Below are 19,088 nucleotides of genomic sequence, written 5' to 3'. Positions count from 1 at the left end.
GTGTACCAATCAACAGACTTTAAAATAATTGAAGTACTGTGTATGAATATGTATGTTATGTGCATAAGAAAGTTCACTTCTCTAGTACATGCTGTAAAGCTGTTGGTATATATACATTCATATTGACATAGGTTGAATGCATTTGTTTAGCATGTTGAATATAAAAATATTAGTATTACATATCCTATTTGGTCTCCATTTTAAAAGCTTTCTGTATTTCAGCAAATTATTTCCAATTGTTATAAATCCTGTAATTTGGCCTTTCTATTTTTACATATATCAAGTGAAAAAATGTTATAAAAATGTCCTAAACATCCAATATTTGACTTTTTAGGTTCACTAGTAGATGATGAACCCTTGATTGGTGTTCTCCAAACAACTAAGCAAACAGCTGCTGAAGTAGCTGAAAAGTTGTCTGTGGCAGCAGAAACTGAAGTGAAAATTAACACTGCTCAGGAGGAATATCGACCTGGTGCTACACGTGGAAGCATTCTTTATTTTCTTATTACAGAAATGAGCATGGTCAATAATATGTATCAAACTTCACTGGCTCAGTTCTTGAAGTTATTTGATCAATCCATGGCCCAGTAGGAAGACACAGATTTTTCTACTATTCAGATGTTTTTCTTTCCAATGTATTTGCTGTTATTAACATGCTTTCTTTGTGCTTTGTTTTCATGATTCAGATCTAAGAAGTCTCCTTTACCTCAGAAAAGAATCTCAAATATTATTGAATATCTTACCTTTGAAACTTACTCATATTCTGTTAGAGGCTTGTATGAAAACCACAAATTTCTCTTTACCCTCCTCCTGACATTAAAAATTGATCTTGAGAGAGGACATGTGCGGCGGGCGGCAAGGAAGGCACAGACTCTGAGATCGAGGATGCAAGGGCCTGAAACCGAAAGGCCTAAGGCTTTTTATTGTTATGCTACTACCCTATTTAACTGCTACAATGCAGGAGCCAGACTAGGCAGTTCAAGATAACATCAACATTCACACACTAAGCACTCATCACCCATCCTGGGAAGAGCCCACAGTGTCCTGGGCTCAAAACATCAACAACCATTCCTGTTTTCAGCTCTGTGTTCAGAACTGACCTTCAACACATGTTTACTTGTTACATGCCTCAAAGAGCCCTGTGAACTGGTCTGGGCTCCTTTATCTCAGAAGCAAGCAAAAACTATTCTCAGTGCAGTGTTCCCAAGCAAATCTTATGCTCCCCAAGTAAAGCACAGCTCTTTGCAGGCTGAGGGTCTTCCACAGACATGTGAAAAACAGAGTGTTCCATGCACTCATTAGAGGTATGTTTAAAAGATTATTTATATGTAGAGCTAATTTCAACTTTTTAAACTTTTATACCATTTCAAAGTATGATTTTTTTGGCTGCATGGTTTCTACCAGTAGTTCTGTGGGACCTGCCTGTGCCCTTATCCCTGCTGTGGTCCAGTGAAGTTAGATGCAGTTCCCATCTCTGCCATTTACCCAGGCTGTGTTCTGTCCTGAGAATAAGATGATAGTTCTGCTTCTCAACTGGTTTAATAATTGTATATTTTTGTAATATATTTATATCCTTATTTTTATAGTTCAGATGACTTCTTGCTCCTTTGCTTCTCTGCTTTGATGGAGCTGAATAAAGCTACCTTCTAAATTGCCAAAACAGCTCCACATAAATTCCAGGAAGTGCTAGAAACAGTCTTTTAACAGTTTCAACTTGAGTTTTCACTGACTTTTGCCAACCAGCTAACACTGACTGGTAGAGAACATAATGTGTTTCTGTGGCCCAACTGGACAGGCCTGCCGCCTCTGCACTCCGTGAATTTGTGCCTCTGCTGAAAAATGTGATCAGGATTGCTTACGTGGAGGTCCATATAAAACCTGTTTGAATTTTAGTGTTCAAATGAATCCTCCAAAGGTCTAATGTCAAAGTAGTGAACCTAGATTTGAAGATCATTATCTTCCTTTAATGAATAAAATGGATAGGAAACAAGATTAAATTAACTTTCTGTTTTGCTTTCCAGTTTGTTGTAATGGTTTTATCCTCTGAGAATGGTATCCAGCTACCAATTTACCACTGATCTCCGGCAGGGCATGCTTGGAAATGCTTTCAAAATTAACTGTCTGCTTTAGTGAAGCAGTAGACAAGGAACCATATTTCTTGGCTTGCTCATGGATTCTTGTTTTGCCAGAGGAAAATATGCCTTGGGCTTCTGAAGCAGAAAGTGGTCACTTACCCCTTTTTAACGGATGAGAATCTGTAATAAAAGACAGGAGAACTTTTAGCAATTTTTGTCTAGAACGTATGATTGCAGTTTCCTGCCTAGCTTTACCACAGTTGATTCGCTAGTGAGAAATTCTGGTGGTGTATAAAATGACACTGAGAAATTCTTCTGGGGTATAAAATGATACCAAAGTAACAATAGATTTTCTATAATTATTTATGTGATATTAAATCAGATTGGGAAGTGGGCACATGCCTAGCCAAATTGTCCTGGACTCAGGTATCTTCTGCAATGAATGGATTGTTCAATTTTCCTCCTTGGATGAGCAGTTCTTGGTGCAAAATGAATGCCATGTTACCAAACATCATCGGGCAGCTGAAGAAAGGATTTATTTGAAAAATAAATCTCTCTTCCTCTTCTTTCCTTTTTTTTTTCCAGGAGAGCTTTCATGGCTTATCATCAGCCATGTTATCATGGGATGTCTCAGAAATAAGCATTGTTATTTGAAATGCAAAATTATCTAGAACTCATTATTCAGCTAGTCTCAGGAGATTATCAATGCTAACTCTTTCCTTCTGCTAAAGCACATAAATTGAATTTCATTCTATTGTTTGCTGTATTCCATTAAAGCCAAACACTAGGCCCTTCCTGAATATTTTAATGCTATAGCTTGAAGGTAACCTTAAGTCAGCAAAACAGGGAAAGCAGGTCCCCAAATTATAGGAAAATAGCCTCCCATGATGGTGGCATAGAATTTTTATTAAAACTGTAGAAAGAAACAAAATCTAAAAGATATGAGAAAATCTAAGGAGTTTATTGACAGTTTTGTAGGTATCTTGACACTTAGGTAGGCTGTGTCCTTTACCAGTAGAAAGTGAAGGACTGGCACAAGTGAAGAATATGATCTTCTCTAGCAGAAAATGTATTTTACTAAGAAGTTCCATAAATATTAGAGAGCATGTTACAGAGGAATTACAAAACATCTTTGGCTTTGTTGACTTAAATAAAAGCCAGAAATATTGCCAAGTGTGCTATTTTATGGACAACTAATGATTACATCTTAAAATTAAGAAAGTATTTTTGGCTAAAGTGATCGTGATTCTCTCATAGAATTCAATAATTTGCAAAATATTCCTGTTGGCCTGTTGTATTAAATTTGGAAAGATGTGATTCTGGAACAGGGTATCATTTTTTAATAATACTGCTAATAATGGATTACAGATTTGTGTAAACACTTTCTGTTATCCTCTCTTTGTTTTCCATTATTTCAGTTTGCAGAGACTAAGAGGAATTTCTGGGATCCATACATGAATCCCGGGCCTTTATTTCAAGCTATATATCCTAATGCCAAAAACATAAGAGGATACTTGAAGGAAACTTTAACAGGTAGTTACAGGAAATGCAGGAAAATCAGTATTTGCATCTCAGATTTCATGAAGCAGCCCTTTCTTTCTGTGAGGTTACTGAAGCTTGTCATCCCTGGGGTAAAGGGAAGCAGAAAAAGTACAACAGTAGGAAAACTTTGTAATGAAAGCACATGAAGTAACTTTACATTTTTGCATGACAGAAATAATTTGGATTTCTACATAGGAACTTCACATTTGCCCTTTAATTGGCCCTTCAGTAGTTCATGAAAACATTCATATATTAATCGTATCTAATTCTGTTTCTTGATTATATCTAACTGTATCCATATTTGGAGGAAATCATTGCACAAATTTTTCTAGGTGCTGGAACTTCTCACATATGGCTATGAATGGCAAAATGAAAACTAATTAAAGGAAAGACTTTTTCAGTCATTGCATATTTAACTCATTAACATAACAAATGACTAGCCATAAGAACTTAGCAGGATTTATCAAAAGATTAGGTATGGATATTAATAGCAAGAACATTAAGTATTACAATGAGTCTGGGAGATTACTTTGCCAACATGTGTAACATTCTTTTGATATTATAACTATGGATTTCATTAGAGAAGAGGTAGAAGTTTGCAGTTGAGAAAACGAGAATTTCTTTTCAGTTTCTTTTCTTTTTAGGAATAGCAGGATAAAATATAGACTGCCTAAGGGAATGTCTTCTGAGGAATATTTTTATCTCTCAGATGAATACAAAATGATCTTTATTGTAGTATCAGCACAGACGAAAAGGAAAAGAGATTATTAAAGACTTTCCCCTACTTCAAATATAATCAGTACCATGTATAAACTTGTAACAACAAACTGTGTGGCAAGCATGATCTAAGATGAGAGGCTGAGAGAACTGGGCTTGTTCAGCTTGCCGAACAGAAGGCTTAGGTGAGACCCAATAGTAGCCTTACAATACCTATGAGAAGGACATTGAGAAGACAGAGCCTGGCTCTTCACAGTGGTGCACAGTAGGACGATGAGAGACAACAGGAAAAAACTGAAAAAAAGAGAGGTTCAAAGTGGATATAAGGGGAAATTTTTTCATTATGAGGACAGACAAACATTAGAACACATTGTCGAGAAAGGTTGTACAGTCTCCATCCTTGGAGGTTTTCAAGACCAGACAGGATAAAGACCTGATTTTATCTCGTAGCTGACCCTGCTTTGAACAGATTGGACTAGAGACCTCCTGAGGTCCCATCCAGACTAAATTATCCTATTATCTTATGAAATAAATGCTAAGTACACAAAAGTGCAATTAGTACCCCAGTGAAAATTACATGGGACAGAAAACATAATTTAAAAATAAATATCAAATATATCTTGACCCCTGGAATGTCACATGTATTTTATCAGAATGTTTTTATCTACAGGAGGTGCAGCATTGGATCTACAGGCTTGCCCACCCAAACCATTCCGCTGGATTCTTGACATGATGTGGCTAAACCTAGTGGAATTGAGCAAACTTCCACAGTTTGCAGAAATTTTGAATCAGGTGATATCTACTAATTATCTTTTTAAAGTTAATAACCAGTTTCCCCATCATAAATGTGCTCCCATATTTTACATTTAGAATGCACAAGAGATGTAGTTAAGAAAAAGGCCAGGGAGAATGCAGAATAAAGGCATAGAAATGAAGAGTTAGGTAGCATGAATGGGGGTATATTTATTTGCTCTATGTTTTTTTATCTACTATATTGTGTTTTGTATTATAGTCATTGAGGTAAAAAGAGAACAGGAGCAAAGAGCTAGTAAAAAAAGGAAATCAATGAAAGAGAGACATAAATAAGGAGAAAGGATAAAAAAAGTAAAGGTATCAAAAAGGCTCTGAAAGTTAATCTATGAATGTCAGACTTTAACTTACAATATTTTATGTCTTGAGTCTGATAGATTTTTACAGGTAAATTGCTGCTTGTTTTTAAATACTCATTTCCATTCCAAGATTAACATGTTATTCAGATATGATCAGCTAGCTATACAGATACTATTTATTTTATTGAGACATATGAACTTATATGCACATAAGCTTGTGACGTGTTTATCAATTGTTTTCTTTACTTTGGTAAATTTATCTTAGTGTAGTTAACACACTCCCTATGCATTTCTCTTTCTGTACCTCCTAAGCACTCCTTGTTAATCAGGCTGAAAACCAGGACACTAAGTTCTTCTTGCTGTTTCAGTAAGTCCATTTTGTGATGGCATTTAGTGCCCTGAAGGGTAGCAGAGATTTTATCTAAATGGTGTACCTGGAAGTGGTCCTGGCTGTTTCCCAACTCTGTATTAAGGCAAGATCTGGATACATACCTGCCCATTTCCTCCAGGTTATGGTTTCTGGAGGTATCAGAGTACTGAGCTAGAAGAAAGCTGGGGGAATTCTAGTTAGGTCTTCACTCTGGGTTGTTAGAGCACCAGAACCCAAAATGCATGCGACTGCACACTTGCTAACGTTATTTAAATTTAGCCATGGTGTTATGAATTATGTATTTTGCTTTTAATTTGTAGATTGTAATGGTTCTATTATAGGACTTTCCTAGAACTAGTGCAAACAAAATTTTAGATTCCAAAATACTTAGGTGACCGTGTTACCCGCAAAGGCCTCTTTTTTTAACTAATCTTTTAGCACTAACTTAAAATTGCCATATATTTACAAGTTGAAAAGTGACAATTAGGTTATTTTAGTAATAGATAGAGATGGAATCTTGGAGGGTGCCAAGTAGGATATAATTAAAAAGCAAATATGGAAATAACATCTTTTAAATACTTATTTGCCTCCATTAGATAATGCTGTAAATACAGTTGTATTTTTGTATCATTATTAATTTAGATACAAACAGAAAAGGATTTCAAGTAAGTAAAAAACCCTTCAAAATGGTATACCCAGTTCTCAAGAGGTTCCCTGTGTTTTTCTTTTTTCCTTGCCAGTTACAAATCTTTTTCTTCTCTAAAAATGAAGTCCTCCAGTCCCAGATGCCTAACTTAATTTAATAAAGACATATTCCTTTTTAAACATTTAGATGACCTTGTTCCTTTTCACACTGTTACTACTTCCAGCTGTGGTTGAGCGAGAGACGGTACAAAGAAATATATAATGAAAGCTTAATGATTTCACTGAGTCCCTTTGGCTCAGTAACCTATCTCTGGCTGTGGCCTACCTTTGAGAAGGTACCTTGTCTGAATAGTCTCCTAGCATGTGGTCAGGTTGATGTCAGTTAATGTAGAACTGAGCTATTTGCTTATAAAGTAATTTTTTTTCTCAGACTTGGATTATAGTTCAGAAAGGGACATTTGGTGTTTATGAATCTCTCTGAATGAGTTTCATTATAGGAGATACGTGGTTGAAAGAGGTCCCTCTGTGTTTGTTTCTCGCTCCTCTCTCGGTCCATTTTTGGTGTAGGTTGTTCTGAAACTACTTCTATTTGAAACCAAGTCAGTCAACTGGACAGAGCTACCTGGTTTATAACAGGCATATAGAACTGTATTTCAGAACAGATGGTATCAGTATGTTCCTTGTTCTCCTTCCAGTGATCTGAGAATGTTGCAGTAGCTGACTCTTCTCAGTTACTGCATTAAAGGCTCAACTGCATAGCAATTTTCACTATGTCCTGTCCACCAATATCCCCATTTTTTTCATATCTTTTAAAATGAATTATTTTAAATAACTTTAAGTAAGTGATTAAAAAAAAAAAAAGATTTGTGAAAATGCTAAACAAGTATTCAAAAGCGCATGTAAAAATTGTGCTACAAGTTATTTTATTGCATCAGCTAAGATCTCCGTGGCAGGACTTGGGATAGAATGGAGTTCCCCAAAGCAGCATTCAGCTGCCTTATGCATGAGATCATATCTTCCTACGTTCACTGTATACTTTTCACATGCTGCAACAAATAAATCAGACACTCTACAAAAAAACAACATTAATTACTAGACCATGATTTGTCTTTGGAGCAGATTCAACCTGTGCAGTAAAAAAGGCCAGAATCTGATGGAAGAAGTATCATATTGTTCTATGCTATACACCCTGAAGGAGGAGCTGGAGCATCTAACTCCTAAGCCTTTAAATAATAAGCCTATAAATTGAAGCTTTGCAAAGTCATATCTTTTATCCAAAAGTAGTTGTTTGGGGTTTTTTTCCCATGGGAAAAATAAAGACTCATCCCCAACACAGATGCAATCCAGCTCAAGAGAGTTGAGTCTGTACCCTAAAAGACTAACACACCCAATGAAACATCTGCAGAATTTGACTAAAGGGCAAAAACAGTCTTACATTTCCCTACTTGGGTCCTCAGATACAAAAGCTCTGTTTAAAATTAAGAATGTCCCAACCTGATAAAGGTACCCAGAACAGAAAATTCCAGTGCAAATAGTTTAAGGCAAAATTGGAAGCAACTGAAAAGTATTGAACAGTCATAAGTAGAGGGAAGACTACTAGCACTGTCTATTATTTTATCTGTAAAGACAAACCTACAAACATATATAGAATGCGTATGTATGTATATATGCTTATTATGAAGCAAAAATCTCTATATGACAAAAATAGAATTTCTAATTTAAGTCTGGTCTTTGCAACAGGAAGAGGCATTGAATTTGTATCTTGGTATATATTTTTATTTCTAGGTCTTGGTGTCCAGACCGAACGCTTATCCAAGCCAGGAAATATATTGTAAATTCCTTGGATGAGAAATATACAGAACCAGTCATTTTGAATTTAGAAAAAACTTGGGAGGAAAGTGACACACGAACACCTCTCATCTGTTTCTTGTCTATGGGATCTGACCCAACTACTCAGATTGATTCCTTGGCTAGGAAGCTTAAATTAGGTATGAAGTAATTATTCATTGTCATGTGTTAAGATACAGAAGAGTAATGTAAGTAACTTCAGAGATTTTTTTTTTTTCTGGAAAGTATTTCTTAAATTCTGTTGCACTATACATTGTTCCTGAACCATCATCTTAAAGATAAAACAATATTTTAAATAAAAGATGGTATGCTGAGGATCATTCTGTATGCAGTTGGACAGTAATGTTTTCAGTTCTTTTTTTTATAAATTATTATCATCCTTCCCAGTGATGATTTTTTTAAATTTCTAACTATAAGACAATATTAATATTTTTTTTTTATTCTGGCATGGTGACAATACTGTTTTCTTGTTTTAACTCTTAACTGCAGGTAACGTGAAAATCAGCAATCTGCTTACAAGATCACTTTGTAACAAAAAATACCCACAAGATCTGCATTTGTATAATCTGGTCTTTATGACTACATTATATGGAAATTTTGAAAAATTGTGCATACAAACTCAGTTGGAAATAGATACATATATTCATTATATTAGTCACATTAATATGTTCACAAATGCAATTTTACAATTATGTATTGTGCTCATTTATGTGCGTCATTACCTACAGTTAAAAAAAATCTTGGTTCATATTTCAAATACTGTGGCTTACTTTGTTAAAATTTGGCACAAATTCCCATTAACAATAACATTAGTCAGTCTTCCACTTCTACAAACACTGTAAATATTGTGGATGTATATTTTAATGTTATTGTACAAAGTTTCAATGTTTAGAAAATTTATACATAGTAGCATAATGTGATGGTGAAGAGATTCTACTTTCATAAGTATATATTTTTGTATAAAAATGTACTTAATTGTGCTGTATTTATATGAGTGTTTTTTTGGACTGAATTTGAATTCTTTTTCTGAAGAATGTAAGTTCTTTAATCATATATTGTCAAATACGTTGTAGAATGTAGGACGATCTCTATGGGTCAAGGACAAGAAGTTCATGCACGCAAATTCATACAGATGTCAATGCAACAGGTGGGAAAAAAAACACTGCAATATAAGTTGATTGTTTTAGCATTCTTTTACACCTCTTTTGCATGCAATCTTTAATATTTTGCATTTTTAAGGCATATCTTAGGGTAAAATGTCTCCTTGAGTGCCTGAGCCTAAAAACTTTCCACATGTGGCAGTGGAGTCCAAGTCAATACTTCTGACAGCAGTAATACTGACCAGCTTTTCAAAGGTAGCACATTACCTTCTTATAATAATGCTGTCATGCAACGGTAAAAGGACATAGCGTCCTAGTTCTATCCTGCAGGATTTGCAGATCCCACCTCTTTACTGGAATTCTTTTTTTTTTTCTTTTTTTTTCTTTTTTTTTTCCCCCTCCTCCCCTATGAGAGCTACTTAGAAGTTGCGTAGTTTCTACTATATAAAACAGTGAGTGCACACATAGCTTATAGCTGTACATACAGAAGGATGTACTGGCTCGTAATACTGCCTAACATTTTCCTCACATCTGTGCTAGTGAGAGGGTCTCTTGCTCACTCGCAATTGGTTTTGGTTCTTTGTTTCTTGAATTGCCTATCCTTTTGGCTTTGAGTCTCAGGATGTCTAACAATTTCCAAACAATATTTAAGAATTTTTATCTTAAATATTGTAATGTATTTTGTTATGGCAGATCATATTCTCAAACAGTAAAAACATGAGAAGTCTAAGCAGCAGCTCCAGAAAGATTATAATTGACACCTCAAATACAATATAAAAGTTACAGTGTAAAGGTAGCACAGGCTGGTCAGCTGGACACTTCAAAGAGTTGTGGACAGTGTTGCAAATAAAGACATACAGGGAGAGTTGCCATAGCATCCTTGCAGCTAAACTGAGGAAGTGTGGTCTGGATGATCGGATATTGAGGTGGATTGTGAAGTGGCTGAAGGAAAGAAGCCAGAGAGTGGTGGTCAATGGGACAGAGCCCAGTTGGAGGCCTGTGTCTAGCGGAGTCCCTCAAGGGTCGGTACTGGGACCAGTTCTATTCAATATATTCATTAATGACTTGGATGAGGGAATAGAGTGCACTGTCAGCAAGTTCGCTGATGACACAAAACTGGGAGGAGTGGCTGACACAACGGAAGGCTGCGCAGCCATTCAGAGAGACCTGGACAGGCTGGAGAGTTGGGCGGGGAGAAATTTAATGAAATATAACAAGGGCAAGTGTAGAGTCCTGCATCTGGGCAAGAACAACCCCATGTATGAGTTCAAGTTGGGGACAGACCTGTTGGAGAGCAGCGTAGGGGAAAGGGACCTGGGGGTCCTAGTGGACAGCAGGATGACCATGAGCCAGCAATGTGCCCTTGTGGCCAAGAAGGCCAATGGCATCCTGGGGTGTATTAGAAGGGGTGTGGTTAGCAGGTCAAGAGAGGTTCTCCTCCCCCTCTACTCTGCCCTGGTGAGGCCGCATCTGGAATATTGTGTCCAGTTCTGGGCCCCTCAGTTCAAGAAGGACAGGGAACTGCTAGAGAGAGTCCAGCACAGAGCCACGAAGATGATTAAGGGAGTGGAACATCTCCCTTATGAGGAGAGGCTGAGGGAGCTGGGTCTCTTTAGCTTAGAGAAGAGGAGACTGAGGGGTGACCTCATTAATGTTTATAAATACGTAAAGGGCAAGTGTCATGAGGATGGAGCCAGGCTCTTCTCAGTGACATCCCTTGACAGGACAAGGGGCAATGGGTGCAAGCTGGAACACAGGAGGTTCCACATAAATATGAGGAAAAACTTCTTTACTGTAAGGGTGACTGAACACTGGAACAGGCTGCCCAGAGAGGTTGTGGAGTCTCCTTCTCTGGAGACATTCAAAACCCACCTGGACGATTTCCTGTGTGATATGGTCTAGGTAATCCTGCTCCGGCAGGGGGATTGGACTAGATGATCTTTTGAGGTCCCTTCCAATCCCTAACATTCTGTGATTCTGTGATTCTGTAAACTCAAAATATTGGGAATTAGTCTTATTCCAGTATTCTGAAGGACTAGAATATCTCTGCTAATAGAAAGTAGAAGACTGCAAGAACTATATTGATAAATGAAATGTATTTTTCCTCTGACCATAACTGACAGTTAGTCCTTACTAAACCAGGAGTACAGCACTGCTTGTAATATTCACCTAAAGAAGCCAGAACTGACTTGTGTTCAAGTTGATTGGTACCATTGGTACCATATTACCTATTTACCAGTGGCAGTATTAATCAAAAGTTAGATAAGAAGTTAAAGATGGATTAATTATGAGCTTTAAAACTTAACTCCTCACAATATATGACATCCATTAGGTTCTCTGGGTCTCTGTCCTCACCCGTGAGAGTTCTGGAAGGCCAAACGGTGAAAATGAGATCACAACATGGAACACTCTGCAAGAACAAATGTACTTTTGAGTCTGTTGCAGATTCATTATCAAGATTATTTCAGATTTCCATCCGAACTAAACAGTTCTTTTGTCACTTCATTCTCCAATGTTTAAGATGAGGAAATGCTTCTTTCTTCAGACTTCTGCAAAGTCCTGTTGTCTTAATCTGATAGACGGAAGTGCTTCAAAGCCTTTGCAGGACTTCCTGTCTTTCATGCAGAAAAAAGAAAAGGTCAGGCAGTATCAGTTCAAGGAATTCCAATTGTATCGCCTGCTATCTGTGAGATATCTTTATTTGAGGGGGAAAAAAAAAATTTATTGCCAGATGACATTTATTCATTTGATCATAGTACAATCTGCTTAATTTGTGTTTCTCTATTATGGACAGATATAATACTTGTATATGGCCTTTACTGCACACTTGCTGGACATTACTGCATAATCCAAGGTTCTCTAGCTAATGCAGCCTTGGTTATGGAAGTTTTTATATTGTATCCCAGTAACCTCTCAAGTCCTACTGAATGTTGTGACACCAGTACTGGAATATAGATGTACACTGCTTTGGAAAAAGAGAAAAAAGAAATCTCTTTATAGCAGGTAGCATTTTTTATGATGTGCAAATGCACACATACATCTTTCATACTTCACCGAATCACAGAATCAACCACGTTGGAAGAGACCTCAGGGATCATCGAGTCCAACCGTTGCCCTGACACCACCCTGTCAACTAGACCATGGCACTAAGTGCCATGTCCAGTCTTTTCTTAAACACATCCAGAAATGGTGACTCCACCACCTCCCTGGGCAGCCCATTCCAATGTCTAATAACCCTTTCTGTAAAGAAATTCTTCCTGATGTCCAACCTGAACCTCCCCTGGCGAAGCTTGAGGCTGTGCCCTCTTGACCTATTGCTAGCTGCCCGGGAGAAGAGGCCGACTCCCACTTCACTACAACCTCCCTTCAGGTAGTTGTAGACTGCAATAAGGTCATGTCTGAGCCTCCTCTTCTCCAGGCTAAACAATCCCAGCTCCCTCAGCCGTTCCTCGTAGGTCAGACCCTCCAGACCCTTCACCAGCTTGGTCGCCCTCCTCTGGACTCGCTCCAACACCTCAACACCTTTCTTGAAGTGCGGGGCCCAGAACTGGACACAGTACTCAAGGAGCAGCCTCACCAGTGCCGAGTACAGAGGGACGATCACTTCCCTAGACCGGCTGGCTACACTATTCCTAATAGAGGCCAGGATGCCATTGGCCTTCTTGGCCACCTGGGCACACTGCTGGCTCATGTTTAGCCGGCTGGCGATCAGCACTCCCAGGTCTTTTTCCACCGGGCCGCTTTCTAACCACTCTTCCCCCAGCCTGTAGCGCTGCATGGGGTTGTTGTGGCCCAAGTGTAAGACCCGGCACTTGTTCTTGTTGAACCTCATGCTGTTGGTCTCAGCCCATCTATCTAACCTGTCCAGATCCCTCTGTAGGGCCTTCCCACCCTCCAGCAGATCGACACTGCCACCCAGCTTGGTGTCATCTGCAAATTTGCTGAGGGTGCACTCAATCCCTACGTCTAGATCATCTATAAAGATATTGAACAGCACCGGCCCCAGAACTGAGCCCTGGGGAACACCGCTAGTGACCAGCCGCCAGCTGGACTTTGCCCCATTCACCACCACTCTCTGGGCTCGGCCATCCAGCCAGTTTTTAACCCATTTAAGAGTCCACCCATCCAAGCCCCGGGCAGCCAGTTTGCCTAGGAGGATGCTGTGGGAGACAGTGTCGAATATCTTACTGAAGTCTAGATAGACTACATCCACAGCCCTGCCCTCATCTACTAAGTGGGTCACTTTGTCACAGAAGGAGACCAGGTTGGTCAAGCAGGACCTGCCTTTCATGAATCCATGTTGGCTGGCCCCGATGCCCCGACTGTCCTGCATGTGCCGTGTAATGGCACTCAGGATGATCTGTTCCATCACCTTGCCTGGCACCGAGGTCAGGCTGACAGGCCTATAGTTCCCTGGATCATCCTTCCGACCCTTCTTGTAGATGGGCGTTACATTTGCTAATTTCCAGTCAGCTGGAACTTCTCCAGTTAACCAGGACTGCCAGTAGATAATAGAGAGTGGTTTGGCAAGTTCATTTACCAGTTCCTTCATTACTCTGGGGTGAATCCCATCCGGGCCCATAGCCTTGTGGGTGTCCAGCTGGCACAGCAGGTCACTAACCGTCTCCTCCTGGATTACGGGAGGTTCGCACAGCTCCCCATCCCTAACTTCAGGCTCTGTGGGCCAAGTCTCCTGAGGACAACCAGTCTTAACATTAAAGACCGAGGCAAAGAAGGCATTGGGCACCTCTGCCTTTTCCTCATCCCCTGACACGACACTACCCTCCTCATTCAGCAAGTGGTGGAGGCTCTCCTTGACCCTCCTTTTGTTGTTGATGTACTTGTAGAAGCTTTTTTTGTTATCTTTGACTGTAGCAGCTAAATCGAGCTCTAACTGAGCTTTGGCCCTTCTAATCTTCTCCCTACACGACGTCGGGTCTTTATCCCCGATGGCTTGTCTTCCTACACACCGGGACAGCCTGCTCCTGAATATTTAGCAATTCCCTTTTGAAGCATGTCCAGCCTTCCTGGACTCCTTTGTCCTTCAGGACCGACTCCCAAGGGACTCGGTCCACCAGCCTCTTAAACAGGCTAAAGTCAGCCCGCCGGAAATCTAAGGCAGAAGTTCTACTCTTGCCCCTCCTTACTTCCCCCACTATCGAAAACTCTAACATTTCATGGTCACTATTCCCAAGACGGCCACTGACCCTCACATCTCCCACTAGTCCTTCTCTGTTCACAAACAACAGGTCAAGCAGGGCCCCTCCTCTAGTGGGTTCGTTTACCACTTGCATGAGGAAGTTGTCCTCCACACATTCGAGGAACCTCCTAGATTGCTTCCTCTCTGCCATGTTGTATTTCCAGCAGACATCTGGCAAGTTGAAGTCGCCCACGAGTACAAGGGCCGGCGACCGGGTGGCTTCTGACAGCTGCTTGTAAAACGCCTTGTCCGCCTGCTCATCCTGGTTGGGTGGTCTATAACAGACTCCCACCGTAATGTCCGCCCTGCCGACCTTCCCCCTGATCTTCACCCGCAAACATTCAACCTTGTCATCCTCACCATCTTCCTCAATTTTGACACACTCTAAGCACTCCCTAACATATAGCGCTACCCCACCGCCTCTCCTGCTTCGCCTGTCCCTCTTAAAGAGCTTATAGCCATCCATAGCAGCACTCCAGTCATGAGAGTCATCCCACCACGTTTCTGTGATGGCAACCACATCATAACCTTCCTGATGTACAGTGGCTTCTAGCTCTTCCTGTTTGTTGCCCATACTGCGTGCATTGGTATAAATGCACTTCAGCTGGGCTAGCGCTTGCCCCTGACGCAGGCCTGTCACCCCTAGGTTCATTTGCAGTTGCCCTGGTCTTATCCCTCTCCCCCATTGAACCTAGTTTAAAGACCTCTTAACCAGCCCTGCCAACTTCTGGGCCATAACCCTTTTCCCCTTCTGATTCAGCTGTTCCCCATCCGGCATAATCAGGCCCGGTGCCATGAAAGCCGCCCCGTGGTCAACAAACCCAAAATCCCACCTATGGCACCAGTCTCTTAGCCACATATTAATCTGTTGTACTTTTATAGTCTTTTCCCTATTTTCACCAAATACCGAAGGAATTGCAGAGAATATAACCTGTGCACCTACCCCCTTCACCAAACGCCCCAAGGCCCTGAAGTCCCTTTTGATAGCCCTGGCACTTCTCTCTTCAATCTCATCCCTACCCACCTGGAATACTAATAGTGGGTGGTAGTCAGAGGGCCTCACCAGTTCAGGAATCCTCCTGGCAACATCCCTTACCCGAGCCCCAGGGAGGCAGCAGACTTCCCTGTGAGTCGGGTCTGGCCTGCATATAGGGCCCTACGTTCCCCTTAGCAGGGAGTCGCCTATAACAATTACTTTTCTTTTCTCCTTTTTGGAGCTGGTTGCAACCCTCTTACTTGGTTGCTTCTGTTTACGTAGCCCCGTAGAAGTTCTTTCCCCTAGCATTGTGTCTTCCTGACACTCAGGAAGACGCTCAGGCTCCAGCACCTCATACCTATTTTTCAGGGGTCGCTGGGAGGGGAGGAAGGTCGGGATGGGATTCACCTGCCACCCCGAGCAGGGACCTGCCTCCATTCCCCCCCATCCCCTAGGTCTCCTCCTGCTCCTTGTGGAGGAGGAAGAGGATCCTCCACTACCTGGGGAGCATTAGGCCCGTCCGTTTTCCCCAGGACAGGCAGGGAACAGCACTGCCCGCCAACCTCTTCCTGGGATGCTCCTGTGCTCCTTAACCTTTCCACCTCCTCCTTGAGTTGGGACACCAAGGAGGTCAGGTCGTCGACCTGTTCGCACCTCACACAGGTGAGGTTTCCATTACCCTCGAGTGTCAGGGCCAGGCTCTGGCACTCCCTGCAGCCTGCCACCTGCACCTCCGCATGCTTCCGCGACAGGTCTGTTTGGGTTGCCATGTCTTTTCTGGCACCCGCAAGGGACTTAGGGCCCCGCCGAGTGGAAACAATACCTTCCTGCCCGCCTACTCTGCTCGCCCTGCCTGCGTGAACTGCCACGCAAACTGCCATGCCCCTGTTTGCACGCTCCTGTTCGCCACGCTTCGGGTCGCTCGTGCTCCCCAGGGGGCCCTTCAAATCTCCCACGGTGCCTCCGGCTACACCCCCTCCTCTCCTGGGACGGGACTCCGGGCTGCTGCTCAGGTGGCCCTGAGTAGAGAACCTGCCCAGTACAGCCCGGGAGAGAGTCAGCACCCTGCCCAAAGAGCTGCAAACGGCTGTGGCCTCCCCCGCCCCGGGACACACACAGTCACTGCTTACTCACCCTGTCCCCTCTGGGCATGGACTAGTCCCTGTCCTCCCAGAGGTTTCTTATCACCCGATCAACAGGGGATGGTGCTACGCCCCTCCTCTCCTGATTTGCTGCCGGGAACTTCCGGGTCCAGATGCGGGGCTGCTGCTCGGGGGGCCCAGAGCACGGAAACTGCCCGGTACAGCCCCATCTCGCCCTCGCCCCGCACTCACCTCAGCTGCCGCCGCTGCTGCCGCTGCTGCCGACTGACTGTTTGTTATGGTTTCACCACGTTTAAATCTCCCGCGGTGCCTCTGGCTACGCCCCCTCCTCTCCTGATTCGTTGCCGGGAACTTCCGGGTCCAGACGCGGGGCTGCCGCTTGGGGTCCCCAGAGCACGGAAACCGCCCGATACAGCCCGATCTCGCCCTCGCCCCGCACTCACCTCAGTCGCCGCCGCTGCTGCCGCTGCTGCCGCTGCTGCTGCTGCTGCCACCGCTGCCGACTGACTCACTTCTTTGTGAGACATATGAACACTTCTTTGTGTTCATATGTCTAGAATGGTCATCATGAACTTCCATTGCATTGGAATGGTGAAAACTGGGGCATCCCTGCCTTTCTTTGCCCTCAATTAAAACCACAAGGATACTCAAAACAGCACTCTGGTAGAGCTACTAGTAACAATTTCTGAACTAAATGCCTTGGTGGTGTACACGTTTTACAGAGGGAGTGATACATGAACATTAGATTTGCAAGAACAAACCAGAACTAGTGAATATGAAGACAAATATCTAGGGTTTTTTCCTACCTCTGGCCAAGAGTATATAATATGATTGAAACTGCTATGCTGTGTTACAGGTAGACAATTTTAAAAAACTGCGCCTGATTCATTTGGGAATGCGACAAACTGATCGAAAATCCTCTTAAAAAAAGTGGTTCCCCGTAAAAGAAGGAAAAAGAAAACCCTTCATTTAGTCTTTCTTTTTTTTAATATCCATCAGTTCACCATAAATATTTCAATTATATTTTGTCACCAAATGTTATTTATTTCTTTTTAAATGAATTAAACCAAAATTGCCAAAATGAAATTACAAGTTGTAATGAAATCCACATATCACTGTTTAGAACTGATTAAATAATGCTCCTTTTTTAATATCAGGCTTCTGATTCATCAGGCTTCTAAAGTGATACTACAAAAGCTGATTGAATTTAAATTCATAAGCAGAAATGCAGAGAGATAATAGTCAAAATAGAGCTTTCATGCAACTTGAGAGCTGAATAAGATCAAAATTAATATACAGAGGTTGAATTTCATGCATATGCATTTAGTGTATCTGCAATTGCAGATAAACTAATTGTAGTTGAAAAGTTTTAGAGTCTTGTTGCCACCTCTTTACACTTACTTTAGATTATGTTATCAACAAATAAGTTTTTAAAAAGATGTATTCCTTAGATTTCGGCTGTTACTTTTCCACTTAATTCTTTTGGATCTGATGACAGGATTGCTTATCACTGGTGTTTTGCTGGGAGACAACAGGAATTACTTCTTTTTGCCACTAGGTAGCACTGATACTTTACTTAGAATATTGTCTCTGGTTATATTTTCATTGTGAACAACAGGATGTGGAAATAACTTTTGCACTAACTTTTCCTATTTGCTTTAACTCCGCCAACATAAAATCAAATGATAATGCATATTCAGGAACAGAGCAAAAGTCAAAAAACTCAAAAAAAGCCCCAAATCCAAAAAGCCAAACATGCAAGACCAAATTTGATCCTAATATAGGCAGTTGGTTTTAGCATTATGAATAACTTTTTCTAAATTTTACATGGTAATAGTCGATATTCTTATTTAGGGAGGCTGGGTGTTGCTTCAGAATTATCATCTTGGACTGGATTTTATGGATGAACCACTGGGGACACTTCTTACTGCTGAGATACAGGATGAGACGTTTCGAGTTTGGATAACTACTGAACCACGTCCTAAATTCCCAATTACACTGCTACAGGTTTGTTCAAATACTTAATTCAGGTACCTCATGCCATCAAAATTATTCAGATTAAATGTGTAAATGGAAATTAAAGAAATGGAGTGGGAAAAAAGAACCAAACAAAGACAAAGAAAAAATGAACTTACCTTACAATGCAAATATCACTTTAAACAGGAAGGTTACTTACCAGTAACTGGAAGTTCTCAAAGATGCATTATGTATATGTGAATTCACACTAATTCTGTGCACAGAAATACTAGAATCAAAACTATCAGGGTTTACCTGTATCTCTTTTTGCCTAACCAGATGCCTTTGTGAATAGAGTAATGCCTGCAACTGCTCTTAGACTCTTCCAGATTTCCCTGTCTGAAATAAAGGATAAAGGGGACAGAATACACATGGACAGCACATGTC

At 41.1% G+C, this 19,088-nt stretch overlaps 1 protein-coding gene across 1 annotated transcript in view; it reads left to right on the top strand.

The window, feature by feature from the left end:
- The window catches only part of DNAH8 (dynein axonemal heavy chain 8), a 152,170-nt gene that overhangs the window by 117,298 nt on the left and 15,784 nt on the right, over positions 1-19,088 (top strand). Inside the window, exons 56-59 of the mRNA XM_068399510.1 lie at positions 335-522; positions 3,494-3,608; positions 5,005-5,126; positions 18,540-18,692. Coding sequence (XP_068255611.1) covers positions 335-522; positions 3,494-3,608; positions 5,005-5,126; positions 18,540-18,692 — 578 coding nt within the window. The remainder of the gene's footprint in view (positions 1-334; positions 523-3,493; positions 3,609-5,004; positions 5,127-18,539; positions 18,693-19,088) is intronic.

The sequence above is a fragment of the Nyctibius grandis genome, chromosome 1, assembly GCF_013368605.1.
Source record: "Nyctibius grandis isolate bNycGra1 chromosome 1, bNycGra1.pri, whole genome shotgun sequence".
NCBI classification, from domain to species: domain Eukaryota; kingdom Metazoa; phylum Chordata; class Aves; order Nyctibiiformes; family Nyctibiidae; genus Nyctibius; species Nyctibius grandis.
Note: the sequence above shows the minus strand (reverse complement) of the source record. Positions and strands in the feature narration are given on the sequence as shown.